This window comes from Nyctereutes procyonoides, unplaced genomic scaffold (genome assembly GCF_905146905.1).
Source record: "Nyctereutes procyonoides isolate TBG_1078 unplaced genomic scaffold, NYPRO_anot_genome, whole genome shotgun sequence".
Taxonomy (NCBI): domain Eukaryota; kingdom Metazoa; phylum Chordata; class Mammalia; order Carnivora; family Canidae; genus Nyctereutes; species Nyctereutes procyonoides.
The window spans coordinates 31580519-31602342 of NW_026575136.1; the positions used below are offsets into that span (position 1 = coordinate 31580519).

The 21824-nt window shown below is 35.5% G+C and overlaps 1 protein-coding gene across 1 annotated transcript in view; it reads left to right on the top strand.

Annotated features, from left to right (window-relative positions):
- The window catches only part of LOC129495611 (docking protein 6), a 363401-nt gene that overhangs the window by 126837 nt on the left and 214740 nt on the right, over nt 1-21824 (top strand). The window contains exon 3 of the mRNA XM_055303284.1: nt 9420-9534. Coding sequence (XP_055159259.1) covers nt 9420-9534 — 115 coding nt within the window. The remainder of the gene's footprint in view (nt 1-9419; nt 9535-21824) is intronic.

A 21824-nucleotide genomic window follows, 5' to 3' on the forward strand; every position in this document is an offset into this window, starting at 1 on the left:
GGCAACATCCACTGGAGAGGAGGGATGCCTCTCTTTTTGCCTGAGGCTACATCCCTATCAGAAAACATTCAACAGAAACCACCAGAAAAGTTCTGTGCACACATCATTAGTCATGTTTAGGTCATATCCTCTTTCCTAAACTGATCATGGGCAAGGAAACCATCAGCCCAAGAATAACAAGTTCTACCATGGTACTTTGTGGGAGAGATTCCCACCAGGGCACTTGAACTGCATGTTGCAAAGACAGATAGCTGGACAAAATCAGGTTTTAGTAAGAAGAATAGAGCTGGAACTGGATGCTGTGTACACAGCCAATGGTGACTATTCTAGTTAATTCCAGTTCTACTATAATTTTATCTATAACCACTCTTTTCTAGATGATGCATTTCATAATGTGGTTTGATAGTTCATAATGTGGTTTAATATGAGAGACTTTAAATTTTTCAAAGACATAAAAAACAAAGCTTGTAATTATTGTTAATACACATGCTGTGATAGTCAAATTGTAAACGTTGGAGGAGTATATCAGAGCACAGAGAATGAGAGCTCAAAGAATAAATTATATTGATATTTTTAATGTTACACATTCATATTTTTCAGTGATAGGAGACAAATATAAAGAAGCAGCTCTTGGGAAATTGAAGTAAATTCTACTAGAGAGAGACAATTATAAAATTTCTTTGCAAATATTATCACCCAAGTATTGGTGTGTACAATGTATAGGGTAATACCAATATTTAAATTCTTATTATGAAAGCTTAGGACTTAAGCATGGAGAGATTGAGATTTATTAATTGTAATAATTTTAAAATTCAATAAAATACCCATCTTCTTTTCTTACTAGAAAAATAAAAGTTCCCTATTCTAATAAAGTGACAGTGAATAAAGTTAAATAAATAATAAGTAATAAAGTTAATAAAATAAGCATTTTTAAGCCAATATCTATAATGAACAATTTTAGTCTCAAAAATAAAAACTTTGACTTAATTAAATAGCCATGGGTTAGTAAAATACCTGGATTAATAATAATTATTAGTAACTTAATAAAGGAGAATGCAATTTATTTTTAATTCATTTGAATCTACTTTTAAAAAGTCTGAATGTTAACTTTCTTTCACTTTTCAAAATATAGTTAGATTTATAGAAAGAAATTGAGCACTTAGAAAGACAAGTATCTAATCTTAATTGTCATGACAGTAAATTGATAAAAGGTACTTTAAAACTCAAAATAATTTCACTGTATATGCCTTTTTCACCTTGATCCTTGATTCCTTACTCACATTTTAATTGGATTATTTGGGGCTTTTGTTTGTTTGTTTTGTTTGTTTTTTGCTATTGAGTTGCATGAATTCCTTGTACATTTTGCATATTAATCTCTTAATTGGTTTGTAGATATTTTCTCCCAATCTATAAATTGCTTTTTCATTTTGTTGATTATTTCTTTTTCTGTGCAGAAGCTTTTTTATGAGTATCATATAATTTCACCTACATGTGGAATCTAAAAAAACAAAACAAATGAATAAACAATCAAAAAGTAAAATCAGACTTATAAATACAGAGAAAAAAATGATGGTTGTTATAGGGGACAGGGATTGGGGGGGGCAAAATGGGTGATAGAGAGTGGGAGATACAGACTTCCTGTTATAGAATGAATGTCACAGGAATAAAGGTACAGCACAGGAAATATAGTCCATGGTACTGTAATAGTGTTGCATGACAAATAGTAGCTATACTTCTGGTGAGCATAGTATACGTATAGAGTTACTGAGTCCCCATTTTTGGATACCTAAAACTAATGTAACATTGTATGTCAACTATACTCAAATTTAAAAAAATAAAAATAAAAAATAAAAATGAAGTTTAAAAAAATGCTTCGAAACTCACTTTTTAAGTTCAACATCACCATGATACCAAAACCAGATGAAGACACCAGAAGGAAAGAAACCTACATGCCAATATCTCTGATGAACATAGATGCAAAAATCCTCCATAAAATACTAGCAAACCAAATTCAACAACATGTCTGAAAGACTACATACCATGTCCGGGTAGGATTTATTCCTGGGATGCAGATTTGGTTTAATATATGCAAGTCAATCAGTGTGATACATCGCATTAACAGGATGAAAGATAAAAAAATATAGTTGTCTCAATAGATGCAGAAAAAGCATCTGACAAAGTTTAACATCTAATCATGATTTTTTTAATCATGATTTTTAAAAAAACCTCTCAACTAAATATGTATAGAAGAAAATTTCTTTAACAAAATAAAGATGTTTATGAAAAGCTAACAGCTAACATCATAATCAGAGGGGGGAAACTGTGAAAGCTTTTACTAAGATCTAGAACAAGGTTGAGATGCCCACTCTCACCACTTCTATTCAACATACTGCTAAGTACTAGAAAGAGCAATTAGATAAGAAAAAACATGAAAGGCATCAAAGTCAGAAAGAGAAAGAAAAAGAAAGAAAGAAAGAAAGAAAGACAAAAGAAAGAAAGAAAGAAAGAAAGAAAGAAAGAAAGAAAGAAAGAAGAAAGAAAGAAAGAGGTAAAATTATTTCTGATTGCAGATGACATGATCTTAAATGTAGAAAATCCTGAAGACTCTATTAAAAAAAAAAACTCTTAGAACTAATAAATGAATTGAGTAAAGTTGCAGAGTACAAGATTAATATACAAAAATCAGTTGCATTTCTTTATACCACAGCGATATCTCCAAAAAATGAAATTAAGAAAACAATCCCATTTATAATTGCATCAAAAAGAATAAAAACACTTAGAAATAAGTTCAACCCAGGAGGTGAAAGATCTGTCACTGAAAACTGTAAATCACTGATGAAAGAAATCGAAGAAGATATGAATGGAAAGGTCCTGTGTTCATGGATTGGAGGAATTCATATTGTTAAAATACTACTACCCAAAGTGATATATAGATTCAATGAAATCCCTATCAAAATTTCAGTGACGTTTTCCACAGAAACAGGAAAGAAACAATTCTAAAATTTATATAGAATCACAAAAATTCTGCATAGCCAAAACAGTCTTGAGAAAGAACAAAGCTGGGATCCCTGGGTGGCGCAGCAGTTTAGTTCCTGCCTTTGGCCCAGGGCGCGATCCTGGAGACCGGGGATCGAATCCCACGTCGGGCTCCCGGTGCATGGAGCCTGCTTCTCCCTCTGCCTATGTTTCTGCCTCTCTCTCTCTCTCTCTCTCTCTCTGTGACTATTATCATAAATAAATAAAAATTTAAAAAAGAGAAAGAACAAAGCTTTAGACACTGTACTTACTCATTTCCAATTATTTTTGGAAAATATAGTAATTAAAAGCTATAGTAATTAAAATAGTATGGCAATGACATAGAACAGACATAGAGCAATAGAACAGAATAGAGAGCCCAGAAATACAATACATACTTTTATATACGTGAGATATATATATATATATATATATATATATCTTTTCAAAGAACACCTGATATAATGATGGTCATTGACAAACTATGGTCATTCAGATTTAAGTGTCAGACATTTTTCTCAAAAATGAGCGAATGAACCTGTCTTTTAGGAAAATGACTGATAGTTTTTATTAATCATGCTAAAATCTAAGTTTTCAAGTGAGAATTGGGGAATTGCATTTTTGAGCTTGACAGCTTCTCAGAATTTATGGATTTTTCAATGGAAATCAAGGTTGATATTAATGAATATTTTTAAATTAATAATGAAATATGGCAATGTAGGATCTTCATAAGTCAGCAAACCAATATTTTGTCAACGATGAAAGTTGAAAATAGTTCTATGGATTTTAATACAACAGAATGTAAAAGTGTATGACACGACCCCATCTGACAATAACCTTTAAGAAAGCATTTTATCAAGTTTGAAGATAGAATCAAAGAAGAATATCCATAATTGTTAAACTGCTCTTAAATTATTCTTCCCTTTTATGACCTCCTGTCTGTGTGAGTACTTGTTTTCTGTATATGCTTAATCAAAACAATGTATTGCAACAGACTGAATTCAGAAACAGATATGAGTTTCAAACTGTCTTCTGTTGAGTCAGACACTAAGAGTTTTGCAAAAATGTGAAAACATGACACTCTTTACCTATTTGGGGAATTCTTTACTTTAAAATGTTATTCGTGTTATCATGTAATGAATGTATTAGGATTTTTAAACATGTAAAGAAACATTTAACAGTTTATGTTTTAATTTCTCTGATGGTGTTTGTTAATAGACATAACCCACATGAGAAGCACCTGGGTGGCTCAGTGGTTGAGCATCTGCCTTTGGGTGGGGTCGTGATCTGGGGGTCCTGGGATTGAGTCCTATATCGGGCTCCCCGCAGGAAGCCTGTTTCTCCCTCTGCCTATGTTTCTGCCTCTCTCTCTGTGTCTCTCGTGAATAAATAAATAAAATCTTAAAAAGAAAAAAAGATATAACCCATATGAGTATAGAGTGAGGTTGGGAGGTGTCTATATAGAGAGAGACAACTTTGAAATCCAGGTGCCATGTCCACAAACTGGTTGGAAAAGTACAGATATTGTTTCCCTATGATTCTTTAGCTCTGTTTTTAATTCTAGCATAGGATTCATCACTGTTATTTGTAATCTTATCACTTCAACTATGTTATGAAGTCCTACAGAAAAAGGTTATGTGTTTCATCTTTGACTTTATCACTATGAATTCCTTAGGGATTACTCCTTGAAATGAAAATTAAACAGCACCAGTTAGCAAAGTCATCACTTAGGTGTGCTTAGATTTGGGTTTTCATTGTATCACTTAATAAAACCTTTAAATTGTTGACCATGGCATTTATTAACTTAGACCTAAACAGCCTGAATCCTTTGGAAGTAATTTCCCTTCAGTTAAAATCTGCTCATTTCATATGTATCTAAAGTAATTGACTCTTTTATTAAACTTTAATTGTATTTTGTGCATTTATAACCATGTGAATAATCAGGGTTTAGAAATATACATTGTTAAGTGATTCAGTAATTGATTGATACATATTAGTAAAATGCTCTCAGATTTCAACACTTTAAAAAATGTTTATTATTTTACATCACATTGACAATTTTAGACTAATAAAAACATTTTTATTTTGAGAATTAAAAATATTTTAAAAGGTCTTCTCATCTAAGAAAACACAAAGTTCCTTACTGCGTGGTAAATCCCCACACACTACTGAGAAGGAAAAGTGAGGGTAGGAGATTCAGATATATTAGATCTTGACAGAAATTGTTATAATTCAGAATACTTGTAAAAATATATCTATATTTTTAAAGATCTTACTTATTTATTCATGAAAGACCCAGAGAGAGAGACAGAGACAGAGACATAGGCAGAGAGAAGCAGGCTCCCTGCAGGGAGCCTGATGTGGGACTCAATCCCAGGACCTCAGGATCATAATCTGGAGCCAAAGGCAGAGACTCAACCACTGAGCCACCCAGGCATCTCTAAAATATATTTTGAATTAAAAAAGAGTAGTTCTGGAGACATACAAACTTCTTTAAAAAACTTCTGGTAGGATTTTATAACATTTTATAATTTAGTATAACACTTGATCACCCTAACCAAGACAGGCTGAGAAGCAGAATTCTCCCTCCCTCATTAGTATTTTGCTTTCTTGGCATCTCTTGAATGTCTTAGAGCACAGACTGAAGTGCATGACATCACACTATTGATCAGCAACAACAGCCTTGCACTACTCTGGAAACCAGTGTAAGAACATCTGCCTGAAGAACCTGTCCACATTTCTAAATGTAAATTTTACAGAAGAGCAAACACGGTATTCACACTACATCATCTGACACGTTGCCTATGGCACAGCAGTTAGAAAACGCCAGTGCTTGCTGCATCTTGCTAAGCTGTCCATTAATTTGTTTTGTTGATTTTTGCTATGAGAGGACAAGAAAGATGGGACCCACAGGATCTGCTCTAATGTTCTTTTATATTTGTAAATAAAATGTTTGGGAATGGCCCTTGAACAGAATAATAAATGCTTTTATGATACTGTTTTGTACAACTAGGTGTCACACATGATATAGCTTAGATAGCAGCTTACCACTTTTATGCTCACCTGCCATAAATTGCATGAATTCTTGGACAACACATGATCTTTATTGCTTTTAGACTCTTCTGAATTCTGGTAAGATCCTTTGTTTAGCTAAAATTAATAACACTTGAGAATAATATCTCTTTTTCAAATATAACTTCAATGTGCTATGTTAGAATAAAATTCAGCTTAAATATTATGTGAGTCACTTATCAAGTCATTTAAAAATTCAAGAGTTTAACTTTATTTGAGTATACGCTTTAGGTACTTTAAATATTATATGTGAATCATTGTTCCAAAAAAAGCATTCTCATCTTTCTCTCCAAGGTATTAATCCTCAGAAACTGTAAGATATTGGTGTCTAATTTTTCTTTCCTGGAAGAGGAAATGAGTATTTTCAGATACATAGATATATACATAGATACAAAAAGGCACATATAGTATATGTATGTGCATACATATTTGTATATATGCATAAATATGAAGCAAACCTTTTGTAGGTTATTTTGCTTAAAATGTTTGTCTTACTGATTTTAATTTTTCATGTTAATCTTAATGAGATAATTACATGTAAGAGAAAAACAAATATCCATAAAGGACATATTAGAATTAGCTTCTCAGCATTGTGACAGAACTCTAAATTCCTTATGACAGAGAGTAAAAGAGCTCCTCTGGACAGCTTATACAGTAATCCCGAGTAATGGGTTTGTTATTTTATGAGGCTGAACGTCTAGGTCACCACAGATTTTAGAAGGGATTGTGACAGATAACACCAGGCTCTTTAAAAAGTAGCCACATTGTTCTACTTTACAGACCTTATTTTACATGACATGGGTACAATTTTTGGTCATGAATTGATACTTTTAACTATTTTGATGCTGCCGTGTCCTCGTCAACACCAATGTTATCTTCAAAAATAGAGGACTAAAATGTTTAAAATACATGAAATACTTCTGTACATTTTTCTCCACCTAGAATACTGGTCAGTGACTGATAGTGCTTTTAGGACGGCATTGCAAGTCATGAATGAATTAAGACTTCCCTTCAGCAAAATCCTTCATTTGCAGTTAAAGCATGTGCCATAACATAGCAAGCATTGAACATAGATCAAGCAAATCAAAATTGTACCCTGGTCAAAAACAAGGGAAATATCCAGTTCCTGCCCACTCTGGCCATCCTCTCCCACCTAAGGTGGAGAGGACTGACAAGCACATGTGAAGTCCACCTGTTAAGTCCAAAACTGAGACCCTACCAGAGGACTAGACAACACTTCTCCCCCCACCCCTCATCACCGTGCCACTAAGGGGCTTGTTATAGCAGTTCCTTTTAGCCAACACATCATGTCTAAACAAAAAATCACAAGAAAGGAGAAGAAAATAGAACCATATAAAATGCACAATTAAAATAATAAAATGCAGAAAAAGAGAAGACAAAATAGAAACAAAGAACAAACAAAACGGTTAGAAATATGGTAAATATTAATATAACTATATCAGTGATCACTTTGAACATAAATGGTCTAAAAAGACAGAGATTGTCAGAGTGGATCCAAAAACAAGATCCAACTACATATTTTCAGAAAGAAACCCGCCTTAAATATAAATACAAAGATTAACAGTATATGGATATAGAAAAATATACCATGCTAACATGAATCAAAAAATATAATTTAAAAATTAATTAAAAATATACCACACTAACATTAATTTTAAAAGGGGGGTAGCTATTTTGATTTCAGACAAAGAAGACTTCAAAGCAAGGAAGGTAGTCAGGGATAAAGAATGTCATTACATATTGATAACTTGTTGGTCAATCCTACAAGAAGGCATAACAATCTATAGTGTGTGTACACTGAACAACAGAACATCAAATGATGTGAAACAAAAATTGATAGAACTACAAAAAGAAATAGATGTATCCACTCTCATAGCTGGAGTTTTCAATAGCCCTCTTTCACACATGGACAGATCCAGCGGGCTGAAAATCAGTAAGGACATTGTTGAACTCAATAGCACCATCAGTTGACTGGATATAATGGACATCTGTAGATAATGTTAACAAACAATAGAACACATTCTTCCAACTCACGGGGAACGTTCACCAAGATACACCACATTCTAGGCCATGAAATATACCTACACAAATTCAGAAGAATAGAAATCCTACAACATCTGCAGTCAGACCACAATGGAATTAAACTGGAACTTAATGATGGCAACATAGCTGGAAAATCCCCAAATGTGTGCAAATTAGACAATGCACTTTTAATCAGCTCATGGATCAGAGAAGCCTCAAAAGAGATTTTTATTTATTTTTTTAAAGATTTTATTTATTCATGAGAGAGACAAAGAGAGGCAGAGACACAGGCAGAGGGAGAAGCAGGCTCCACAAAGGGAGCCTGATGTGGGACTTGATCCCGGGACTGCAGGATCATGCCCTGAGCCAAAGGCAGACATTCAACCACTGAACCACCCAGGCATTCCTCAAGAGAGATTTTTAAATAGTTGTAGTAAGTTAAAATGAGAACGAACCTGTCAGATCTTTTATGTTAGAAGAAATCACATTCAGCATGTTGAGAAGTAGGTTTTTAAAAATTTACTCTTGAATGTTGTTATTGCAGTGTGTTTACAGAGTAGTTGAGAGAATTGGCATTTGCCCGTTTCTCCGGACTGTGGAGAAAATGAAAAGGTGACAAATGGTAGCAGAACAACTTGTGCCCATAGACAATTTAGGGCTAGAATAAGTAAGTTTATTAAATATTTATTAATTGCCAAATGAATAAAGAGTTGCTGACCTGGGCACATGAATCAGGGATGGGCCTTGGTGAGGGAGCGGGGTGAGGTCGGCGCGGGTACATGGGTTTATGAACACTATGTGGGAAGCAGGTCCATTGCTTATATTTATGACCTCAACTTTTTGAGTCACTTTTTCTGCCAGTGTCAGTTGTGTTGTGACTATGGTCCCCGCCAGGACCTTGCTCAATGGGTGGGAGTTAGGAGGGAAGAGAGAGATGAAATCCAATGAGTATTTAACAATGATTTATTGAGAATCTTCTGTGTGCCACACCTGCTACCATTGGCAGAAAATACAATTTTCATAAAAACACAGAGGCCTTGCTTCCCTGGAGTTATTCTACATAATATTTAGACTATTTCAAAATCCAGCAAACAAGGACCAAAAACTGAGGGCAGAAGAGAAGATGTGTTTATTTCGGTCTGTATTGTTTCTGGCTACAGTTAATTGGAAAATCATACAAATATTCAGTGGGAAGTGGTTTAGGAGAGTAATAACTGATCATTTTGTTTCAGCACTCTACAGTATCCAGCGTATACTGTACACTAAGTGAAAAATGTTTTTCTTTCAAGGTAACTGAACTGCACAACATCAAAAATATAACCAGACTGCCTCGAGAGACAAAGAAGCATGCAGTGGCAATTATCTTTCATGATGAAACGTCAAAGACATTTGCCTGTGAGTCAGGTAAGCAATTATAGCCTCGTCTACAGCTTCTGGAAATTGAACTGCTTCAGAGACAATGGCCCAGATGGATTAAGTTATACCACTGAATAGGAAGGTTTATTGTGATAAGACTGTGATGTAGAAGACTTTAGGAAGAAGCTCAACCTATTGATCCCTACAGATGTTTTGGGTGCTTGTTTATTATCTGTCTGTGTCTGGATTTTGCTCCCAGGTGGTCTGAGGACTCTTGAGGTTTCTATTCAAGCTTGAAGAATTAAGTAAACAGTGCCTGGGAGATGTTGTTAGGGCAAGCTTGTGACTTGTCTTCTGATTCTTGCCGGGTGCAGCTGTAGGCATTTGGTGGGAAAATAATAACACTGCCATGCGACAGTGTGGCAGAGCACAGCTGAAGTCCCCAGACATTCCAGAACGGAACTTTGAGCAATTGGCTGCTTTCATGGATTCTCAGTACTACAAGTAAATACATTTCAGATTGAATTTTAGCATCCCAGCTCATAAAGCACGCTGACATCGTTGAGATGCACAGCAGTTTATAGTTTGAACCTGCAGTATTTTTCATTTTGAAATCCCTCTGCTATGTAATGTATTAGTTGGCTTATTATAGCTTTTTAAAGATTTTTCTCAATGAAATGGTGCATTCGTTTTATAATGGATGGAAGCAAAAAGCACTAAGGGATCGAAAGATGGGAATTTAAAATAATAGTGAAGTCTTTAGTAGAAGCCTTGCTGAGTACTTTTTTTTTAAAAAAAGAGGAAATAAAGCTTCTGGATTTATAGTTAAAGTTTACAGGTGTAATTAATATCAGGTTCTATTATTCTAAAATTGATCATGTCAACTTGCCCAAACAAAATTATTCACATCTCCTCACCTATGCTTTTCTTAGTTTTGCTAAACTAAATGGGAATTTATCAATGTGTAATTCCTTGGATCCCCATAATCCCTTTTGCCATATTTCTCTTCCATCATCATCTGGCCTCATTTCATCGTTTAAAATTGACTTTTGGCATTGCATAGTAGTCTGTTAACTTGTGATATCAATTCCATTTTGCAATAGAGCCTGTCCCAACCTTGCTGGCATCCTATAACATCCAAAAGTATTTGTGTCTTCTTGTTCACTGTCTTAAAGGTGTCTCACCACTTCACTCTTCTCTGAACTCTTAGATAATGTCTCCTATTAAAACTAACAACCATAAAATTGGTTTTCCAAAAAAGATAAAAGATAATTTTCACTATTGTTTGTGTGCTTCAATTTTCACTACTGCCTTAGAGTTTTGAAATTACACTGAGCCATGTTGTAGGTACATAGGCAATACTGGAGTCTGTTATTTCAGATAAGAATGATACTGAATTATGTTTCTGAAATTCAGATGCAGAGTTGTCACCCACAAGTCTAATGTTGGAAGCTTTTTAAGATTATTTTTATTTCCTTTGTGATGGTGGTTGTTTCATGGGTCATGCATTTTTGAGAGACAAATACTCTTGCTTAAAACAAAATGGGCTTAATTTCCAAGAGAAGAATTTCCAGACAGTGAGGCTGAAGCTAGAACCAAATGTAAAAATAAAAGAACATTTTTATTTGAATTGCTGGCAAAGAGTTTTCAACTCATTTAAATTTATGGCTTATTTAAATTATTTGTTTTTTAAATCACTTTTTTTGTGTGTAGATATAGCAGTCTACTTGAAACTAGTATAAACGTGTTTAAGAAACTATGGCATGGTTTTATTAAATTTTCTTAACTTCATGACACATGACAATGGAAAAAAGAAAGGAAGAAAAAAATCACATAAACAGGGAATTTGAGTACTTTTTCTAGCAAATTATATTTTTTTGGATCGTTAAGATCAATAGTCCATGTCTGCTGATAAGATGGCAAAATCATTTGGAAAAAAGACTCCAGCTATAAAGCAGTCACAGATGTGAAAATCAAAACAGCAATATGGTTAAAGCCAAAATTAAAAGGAGCTCTCACATTTTATTTCTAATGTGAATGCAGGTAAACAGGGATTCTTATGAGGGCTAGTGAGAAGGTGAATTGCTTCAATTTTTGTTTCAAGAAAACAGGCAACTGGTATGAAATAAGTATACATACCCTTGACTCAGTGAGCATCTTTGGGAACATATCCTGTAGAAACATACATACCAGTACATGAGGTCATGGGTTTAAGCAAATTATGTGTAATGACAGCACAATTGGCAACCAATAAATGGCTGTCAAGAAAATATTTGAACAAAAAAAATAAATAAATAAAAAATAAAAATAAAAAAAAGAAAATATTTGAACAAATGATCATATATCCTTATCATGAAATGTTACATAATCACTAGAAAGAACTCTAAGCCAATTAACTGGAAGACATTTCTATGAATTTTAGTACTTCAAGCAAAACCAACCAGCAGAGAAGTATATACTGAAGAGTCACCTTTATAAAAGTAACGAGATAGTGTGTGTTTTACCAAGAGTTACCTGGGGTGAGAGGGAGTAATAATGAAGTGGATGGAAAAGAAAGCTGGGGGAAAAGTGCAATCGCAAAAAAGGAAAAGAAAATAAAATGAACAGAAGAAAATACCCAGCATATAAACTACCCCACTTATATGAAATTATGTATATGTGACCATGTGAATGAATGCATACAATTTTTTAAAGTTAGTCATCAGAGAAGTGCAGATTAAAACCATAATAAGATATCATGGTGCACCTATCAGAATGGCTAAAAATGTTTAAAACATAACACCGCCAAATGTTTGTGAGGTTGCAGAGAAACTAGATTATTCACACGTTGCTGGCAGGAACGTAAAATGGTATAGACACTTTGGAAAGTGGTTAGCAGCTTCTTATAAAATTAAACGTCATTATTACATGATCCAGCAATTGCATTCTTGGACATTTATCTCAGGAAAAAAATGGAAATTTATGTCCATACACACATATACATGTGTATTCACAATACCATTGCTCAAAATAGCCAAAAACTGAAAAGAACCCAGATGTCTTTTGACAAACCGTGGTCATCCCCTCACACCATGAAATACTCCTTAGCAATAAAAAGGAACAAACTCTGATATAAAAGCAGCAACCTGAATGAATCTTGACTGAATTATGCCAAGGGAGAACAAGTCGATCCCAAAAGGTTATGTATTTTGTGATTCCATTTATGTAACATCTGTGAAATGACAAATTTTAGAAATGGAGGACAGGTTAGTTGTCAGAGGTTAGGAACGAGATTGGGGGTATGGAGCCCCAGAGGGATGTATGTCATAAAAGTTACATGGACTTGCATGGGCACTGAGCGGTTATCTTGATTGTAACGGCATAAACAGGCCTACACAGGCAGCAAACTGTATAGAATTTACAGGTACAAGTAAGTACAAGCAAAACCGGGGAAATCTGAATAAAATCAGTACACTACCAATGTCAATATCTTGGTTGTGATATTATACGATAATTTTGCAAAATATCACTATTGGAGGAAAGTGGGCAAAGTTTACACAATCTCTCTGTAATATTTTTATTACTACGTGTGAATCTACAATTATCTCAAAAAACTTCGCAATGACAAATGTATCTATACTATCTCTAAGGTCACCAGTGATGTATTTTTTTAAGTTAAAAGAGAGTATGGAGGGACTTGCAAGGTAAAAAAAAATTATTTAGTATAGTCTAATATGGTAAAAAGAAACAGAGAACAGTAAGGACAGATGACAAAAATAATCCTAGATGTGTGCCTCGGTAGCTGGTATATGTTTTATGAGCACAAAGAAACGTAGGCAAGGGTACATATGTGTGTGTTGCTCCTTCTAACATGTACTCCTTGCATAAGACCCCCCACCCCACCCCGCTCTGCCCCCTGCACACACTCATCTCCCAGCCACCTCCACACTGGCTTCCACTTTGGCACCAGTATGTCATGCCTCTTGCCCCCTCGTCTTACTTAATACTACTCTGCTCTCCACATCCACAGCGCCCTGATTTTGGACTTCACATACTCCCTTCACAATCTCTCTGTGAAGACATAACCATATTTTCTTTCTCATCTCAGTATATCCAGCAACACAGTGCTGATAAGATTTGTTGAATTAATGGAGTAATAAATGAGTAAAAATTTGTATTTGAGTTTTGTTATAATGACATATTTATCATTTTAGCTTTTTCTAAGAGATAATTTTTTAAAAACAAGTTTTAGAGGCTAATTTGGCAGTTCCATGGGGAAAATTGTTTAAATTGCCAAATAACAGATTGTTGTGTGTTATGGTGTGCAGGAGAGTAAATGATCATTGTGCTGTGTGTGTGTATGTGTGTGTATGTGTGTGTGTGTAAATTGCCATGGCCCACCAGGTCAGCTGCAATAATCCTATGAGTAGAATATGTTGGAATGCAAATAAGAATTTCTGGAGTTTGCCTATTACTTGAAAAGAGATCTGTTGATCCTTCTTTTTGAATATGTTCTAATCTCAAGTCGATGCCTAGAAAATGAAGGAGCAGATGGTTTAGATGTTGGAAACCTAGAATCTAGCTAATAGATTCTGTTTACCCTCATTAAGGAAAAGAGAAAAAAGGAAAAAGAGTTCAACTATGTCTGTCTAAGAATACCTTCCAAATAATGCAGGTCTGGTTCCAGACCACCACAATAAAGTGAGTATTATAATAAAGTGAGTCAAATAAATTTTTTCAGGTTCCCAGTGTAAATAAAAGTTATGTTTATACTACACTGTAGTCTATTAATTGTGCAATAGCATTATGGCTAAAACAATGTATATAGCTTCATTTAAAAATATTGTATTGCCAAAAAATGCTGACCACCATCTGAACTTTCAGCGAGTCATAATCTTTTTGCTGTTGGAGCATCTAGCCTCAGCATCAGCTGATCAGGGTGACGGTGGTGGTTGATGAAGTTTGGAATGCCTGTGGCAAGTTTCTTGAAATAAGACAATGAAATTTGCCACATCGATGGACTCCTCCTTTCATGAACAATTTCTCTGCAGCATGCAGTGCTGTTTGATAGCATTTTACCCACAGTAGAACTTCTTTCAAAATAGGAGTCAGTTCTTCTCAAAACGTGCCTCTGCTTTATCACTAAGTTTATGGAAGATACTCTAAATCTTTTGTTGTCATTTCATTAATCTTCATAGCATCTTCAGCGGGAGTAGATTCCATATCAATAAACCACTTTCCTTGTTCATCCATAGACATCACTCATCTCCCATTAAACTTTTACTATGAGATTGTAGCAATCCAGTCACATCTTCAAGCTCCACTTCTTGTTCTAGTTCTCTTAATGTTTCCACCACATCTGTGGGCCACTCATAAGGGTTGGAATCAATTCTTCCAAACACCTGTGGTTATACTTTGACCCCTTCCCATGAATTATGAATGCTTTTATGGGCACCTAAGACAGTAGATTCTTTCCAGAAGGTTTTCAATTGACCTTGCCCAGATCCATCAGAGGAATCACTATCTATGGCAACTATAGCCAGAATTACTCCTTGATTCATGAGCTGCAGAATGGATGTTGTGTGAGCTGGCATGGAAACAACATTGATCTCATTGTACATCTCCAATCACAGCTCTTGAGTGACCAGATGTATTGCCAATCCAATAGCAGTAATATTTTGAAAGAAATCTTATTTTCTTAGCAGTAGACCTCAACAGTGGGCTTAAAATATTCAGTAAGCTGTGTTGTAAACAGATGTGCCATCATTGAGACTTTGTTGCTCCATTTACAGAGCACAGAGTAGATCCAGCACAATTCTTAAGGGCCCTAGGACTTTCAGAATGGCAAATGAACTCTGGCTTCAACTTAAGTCACATTGCATGACATCCTAAGAAGTCAGCCTGTCCCTTGAAGTTTTATAGCCAAGCATTGACTTCTCCTCTCTAGCTGTGAAAGTCCTAGATGACATCTTCCAATATAAGGTTATTTCTATCTGTACTAAAAATCTGTTGTTTAGTGTAGCCACCTTCATGAAATATCTTAGCCAGATCTTCTAAATAACTTGTTGCAGTTTCAACATCAGCTCTTTCTACTTCACCTTGCACTTTTATGTTATAGAGATGGCTTCTTTCCTTTAAACCTTATGTATCATCCCCTACTAGCTTCAGACTTTTCTTCTGCAGCTTCTTCACCTCGAAGCCTTCATGCACTGAAGAAAGTTTGGACCTTGCTCTGGATTAGGCTTTGGGTTGAAGGAATGTCACGACTGGTTTGATCTGTTCTCCAGGTCACTACGACTTCCTCTGTATCAGCAAGAAAGCTGTTTAGCTTTCTTATTATTCATGTCATCACAGGAGTTCTTTCAAGAATTTCTCCTTTGCAGTCACAGCATGGTTGACTGGCACAAGAGGCAGAGGCCTAGCTTCTACCCATCCCAGCTTTTGACATGCCTTCCTCACTAAGTTTAATCATTTCTAGCTTTTGATTTAAGATGAGACATATGTGACTCTTGCTTTCACTTGAACACCAAGAGGGCATTGTCATCAAATATGGCTTATTTTATTATTAATAGGCCTAATATTAATATTGTTGTGTCTCAAGGAATAGGGAGGCCTGAGGAGGAGACAGGGAGACAGCCAGCCCGTGGAGATTCAGAACATGCACATCATTTATCAGTTAAAATTCACCATCACGTATAGACACAGTTTGTACCATCCCAGAACAATTACAATAGTATCATCAAAGATCACCATAACCAAAAGGTTTGAAATACTGCCAGAATTACCAAAATGTGACCCAGAGATACAAAGTGAGCAAATGCTGTTGGGAAAACGATGTCGATAGACTGATGCAGCGTTGCCAATGAACTTTCGGTTTGTAAAGAACTTGACATTGGCTCAACACAATAAAGTGAAGCATACTAAAACATGGTATGCCTGTATATGAAATCTGAAAATTTATCTCCAAATAATTGAAGGTCAGTTGTATTTAAAGTCTGAACAACCTGATTAATTTCTGAAATAATTATTTGAAGCATTGAATTTATTCCATAATATAATGAAGTTATTTTTATAGTTTCTTCCATCCAAAATATGTAATGGAATATTCATGAATTGGATAAATTCCCCCATATTAAAAATGAAAACTAGGGATCCCTGGGTGGCGCAGCGGTTTAGCGCCTGCCTTTGGCCCAGGGCGCAATCCTGGAGACCCGGGATCGAATCCCACATCGGGCTCCCGGTGCATGGAGCCTGCTTCTCCCTCTGCCTGTGTCTCTGCCTCTCTCTCGCTCTCTGTGTGACTATCATAAATAAATAAAAATTTATATAAAAAAAAAAGAAATGCAGAACTTTTTTAAAAAAATGAAAACTATTGAGTAAATCCCAAGTCCTAATATATCCACATATTCATAGTTAAATTTTTAAAATTTTTGTATAAGTATTATTTTGTACCCAAAATACCTGGATATCATTTGTTCACATTACGTTCCCAGATTCTATATCATTATTTCTAAGAGAATATTATTTTCTAAAAATAACATCTTTTCCCCATAACCCTTTCTTAGTCAATAAGATATATTTATATCTTACATTATTATTGCTGATTGTTTTAAGAAAACATTTTTTTCCTGAAGGATTTTCTGTGGTTTTCTGCTCATGCTTCACATGATCTTTCCTACCACAAATAAATTCAAAAGGGATACAGTAAAAAATCATTCCATTTCATTCAAAATGAAAGGTAATAGGAATGCATTGAAGTCTTTATTTTGGTTAATACTTTATAATATAGGCAATTACAAAACCTGTGTTGGCTCTCACTTCTGACACAGAACCTGTAGACAGAAATGAACCTATGCCTCTGTGGTAAAGATTTAGACACTAGACAAAAAGCCTGTTCTTGGACTTAGGTGAATGGAACCCACTATGAAGCCTAATCACTATTCATGAATATTACAATGAAGAAAATGCAGATGTATAATTTCACCAAAAATGTTTTTATTTGATTTTTTTAAAGCATTTCTATTTCCCAATTATGAAATCCTTTGACTCACATAGATTATTTGATTTTGGAAGCGTTCAACTTATGATTGAAAGGAAGGTTCTTCATATAAGGGCTCTATCTTTTTAAAAGATTGATTGATTTGAGAGAGTGCATGCTTGTGTGCACACAAGGGAGGGAGGGGCAGAGGGAGAGGGAGGATCAAACACCCCACAGAGCTCTATCCCAGAACCCTGGGATCACCACCTGAGCCAAAGGCCAACACTTAACTGACTGAGCCACCCAGGCACCTAAAGGTTCTATTATTGGAGGTACTCACCCCTGACTGTGGAACTTTTCATATTTGTGGTAATAAAGCTAATTTAATAGAAGTGAGCCAGTTAAACAACTAGCAGATTCTGATAATTATTCAGTTATATAGTCAAATATGACTTTAAATTGTTAAAGTATAGTTTATAGAATCCAAGATAACAGCTGGCACATATCCACTACAAAGGACAAAATCAATTTTATTGCATTTAGGGAGTCAAATTTGGGTATGTGATATCAAAAGATATTCACTGCTGCTGCTCAGATTACATGGTCTGTGGATAAACATAATACTTCGGTTTCAAGTGATGTCAGTCCAGCACTTTTTATGAGCAGTCCATTTACTTTGGGGATAATGGGCAACATTTCTGTTTACTGATTGTTCAATACAAAAGACAACTTGAATGAAGTTGAAACAACTTCTATTTCTAGCTGACTCAGTCACTGTGGAATAGAATGGCTGGTTTATAACCATCTGGTTCTTAGCTATCCTGCTAAGAGATATGGAAGAAATCATTTTAAAAAAACCAGCATCTAGTGGCCTTGTGTAATCTGAAATGTGTCGGGATTTTGAAGTTATTTCTTTAGAGAAAGCAAAATGCATGTAGCGCTGACACTGTAATGAAACTAAATTTTTAATGTTCTCTGTAGACTCACATTGAATAAAACTACCAAACCTTACGTTGCACCCTGTCGTAAAAGGACTAGGTTAATTCGGTAAAATTTGGTCCTGGTTTTATAAAGTTGGCATGATAAACAAATCAGGGACAGAAGCAATTTGAGCAATGTTTTATGACTTCATTCCCTTGTACTGTGAGGCGCTAATGTATAATGCAGGTGAGTGAAATGGTCTGTAGACTTAGGTGAGAGCAGTCCCTACCAGGGCATCAAAATAATGGCTGAGGTGAGTTGACACCACTTAGGATGAATGTGGCCCATGCACCAAACCTAAAAGAGGTTCTCTGATTTGGGGCATTGGAAACAAAGAACAATTGATTCACTGCGAAAAAAAAAATGAATAAGCTAATGAACAGTTAATTTAATTGTTCATCATTCAATGAAGTATCCTGATTTAATCACTCACTAAAAACTGATAATCTCTGGAGATTACTGTCTGGAGAATAAAATCTAGTACTCATTCGAGGAGTATTGCTTTAAGCCCCAATTCCAATGGTTTGCTTTTTCAGTTTCACCCGGTCCTCCTTTAGATCCCTACCTTTGAACTTTGTGAACAGCGGAAGAATGGTTTATCAAGCATCTGCTGTGTCAGCGCCCTGTCTAGGGTCACATCGTCCTCACGTCCAGCACGCTGCACTTCCTGCCTATGGCCTCTGTGTGACTTGCTGCCCCTCATTTCACACAGCGGAGCACTAGCTAACTCATGTGCCCTTTTTATGAGCTAACCAAAGTTTTCCCCCAAAAGTCAGTCAAGCTCCAGAAGGTACCTTTAGAACTAGCTACTATCTATGCAAGAATTTAAAGTACTTTTCAAGTCTTATGAACAATTAACATAGATTGTCAGCTGGAAAATAGATAGGGAGGTGTCATTGTCATTCCTTATTCCCATACATTAAGAAAATGCACTCTTGCTTTATTTTCAGGATTTACATAAAGAATATTACCTTTGATGTGTCACTCTGAAATTGTACCATATGCCACTCTGTTATACAGAACTGTTCTTTTCTAAGAAATCAAACCATCTATAATTGGATGCCAGACTTTTTGAAATCTTTAAAGCAGAAAAGCAGTTTGAATATTTTTATGTGGGAAAAAAATACCCCTTAATTTGAAATGTTGAATAAGGATTTAAAAATTGAGTATGTGTCTTAAAATGGCAACTCACTCAGTAAACTAACAAAAATATGTAGGATTTTCTTATTTAAGCTTTCCAGAAAATGTTTTAAATGATTAATATTCAATAGTGAGATAGGCCTCAAGGCTGAATTTATTTTTACCAGGCTTGTCGCTTATAAACTCATATATTTGTAAAAGATTCGCTACAAACAGATTAGGAAGAGGTATTAATACAAAATGCCCTGGTAGCATAAAACCAGGGTGATATAATAAAAAGAGCTCATGACAGTTGAATTGAGTCCCCTAGAAAAATATGTTCAACACCCTTTACTTGGAAATAGGGTGTTTGCAGACATGATCATGTCAAAATGAGGTCATAGTTGATTAGACTTGACTCTACATCCAAAGGACTCATGTCTTTATTAGAGAAAAGAGGGTGAGATTTGGACAATCAGAGGAAACAGAGAGAAGCAGGCCATGTGAAGATGAAGGCAGAGATCAGAAAGACACAGCGGCCACCAAGGAATGCCGGGGGTTGCCAACAGGACAAGAAACCAAGAGACAGGAATGACCCAGGTTCTCCCTCAGAGCCTCTGGATGAAACCAGGTTGGCTGGCACCATGATGTCCAGCCTATCCAACTGTTGAGAATAAATTGTTTTTGTCTTAAACCAGCCATTCTGTGATCATTTTTGATGCCAGTCTTAGTACTAGCACATAGCTCTTTCAAATCAGGCTTTAAAAAAATACGTCATTTGTGGAGGGCTTTGAATGGGTTTCAACAGGTAAGTGGAGAAAAAAAAAAAGAATTCTGTATATAAATGCAAACAAGAAATGATGAAACTCGTCCATGTTTTTAAAGTGGCTTTGGGAGCAGATGAGTGGAAATAGCTGAGAAGGGTTTATGAGTTTGGACTTTTTTTTAGAACATAAATGGGGCAAATTAAAGTTCTTTCTTTTTAAACTACAAATTTAAACTACAAATCGGTTTTCTTTCCCATTATCGAAGTGATACAAGTTCTCTATCTGAAAAATAAGGCTGACTTTATGTATTGAAAATGCTTAGAAATAAGGACGAAGTAAAGTATAACACATTTAAATGCATAGCTCAGCTTATAAGAAAGAAAAGAGGTGCCACAAAAAGCTAAAATGAAGAGAAAGCTTTCAAGAGGAGTAAATTGGACCGGGAGCCTTTGTTCATCTTGGAATGAACATGGAACATGCACGCATCTTCACAGCTGTGACTGCAGGGCAAGAGATGGAGCCTTGACTTCTACGAGTTGGGGAAGCACAATTGAAAGCTTTCCATAAGAAGTGAGTAAGAAAACAAAATTCCAATGCCAGCAAAGAGAAATGACTTCTAAGTGTGGCCCTTGAGAACATGTCAATCCACACCTGACCTTGCTGGCCATTTTTTTTTTATAAATTAATTTTTATTGGTGTTCAATTTACCAACATACAGAATAACACCCAGTGCTCATCCCGTCAAGTGTCCCCCTCAGTGCCCGTCACCCATTCACCCCCACCCCCCGCCCTCCTCCCCCTCCACCACCCCTAGTTCATTTCCCAGAGTTAGAAGTCTTTATGTTCTGTCTCCCTTTCTGATATTTCTCACACATTTCTTCTCCCTTCCCTTATATTCCCTTTCACTATTATTCATATTCCCCAAATGAATGAGAACATACACTGTTTGTCCTTCTCCGGTTACTGTGGCCAAGTTCAAAAAGGGTGTTGCCTGAGTTCTCCTCTGGGATTTTGATGGAATCTTGTCTCACATTTAGATCTTTCATCTATTTTGAGTTTATCTTTGTGTATGGTGCAAGAGAGTGGTCCAGTTTCATTCTTCTGCATGTGGATGTCCAATTTTCCCAGCACCATTTATTGAAGAGACTGTCTTTCTTCCAACGGATAGTCTTTGCTCCTTTATCGAATATTAGTTGACCATAAAGTTCAGGGTCCACTTCTGGGTTCTCTGTTCTGTTCCATTGATCTATGTGTCTGTTTTTGTGCCAGTACCACACTGTCTTGATGACCACAGCTTTGTAGTACAACCTGAAATCTGGCATTGTGATGCCCCCAGATATGGTTTTCTTTTTTTAAAATTCCCCTGGCTGTTTGGGGTCTTTTCTGATTCCACACAAATCTTAAAATAATTTGTTCTAAGTCTCTGAAGAAAGTCCATGGTATTTTGATAGGGATTGCATTGAACGTGTAAATTGCCCTGGGTAACATTGACATTTTCACAATATTAATTCTGC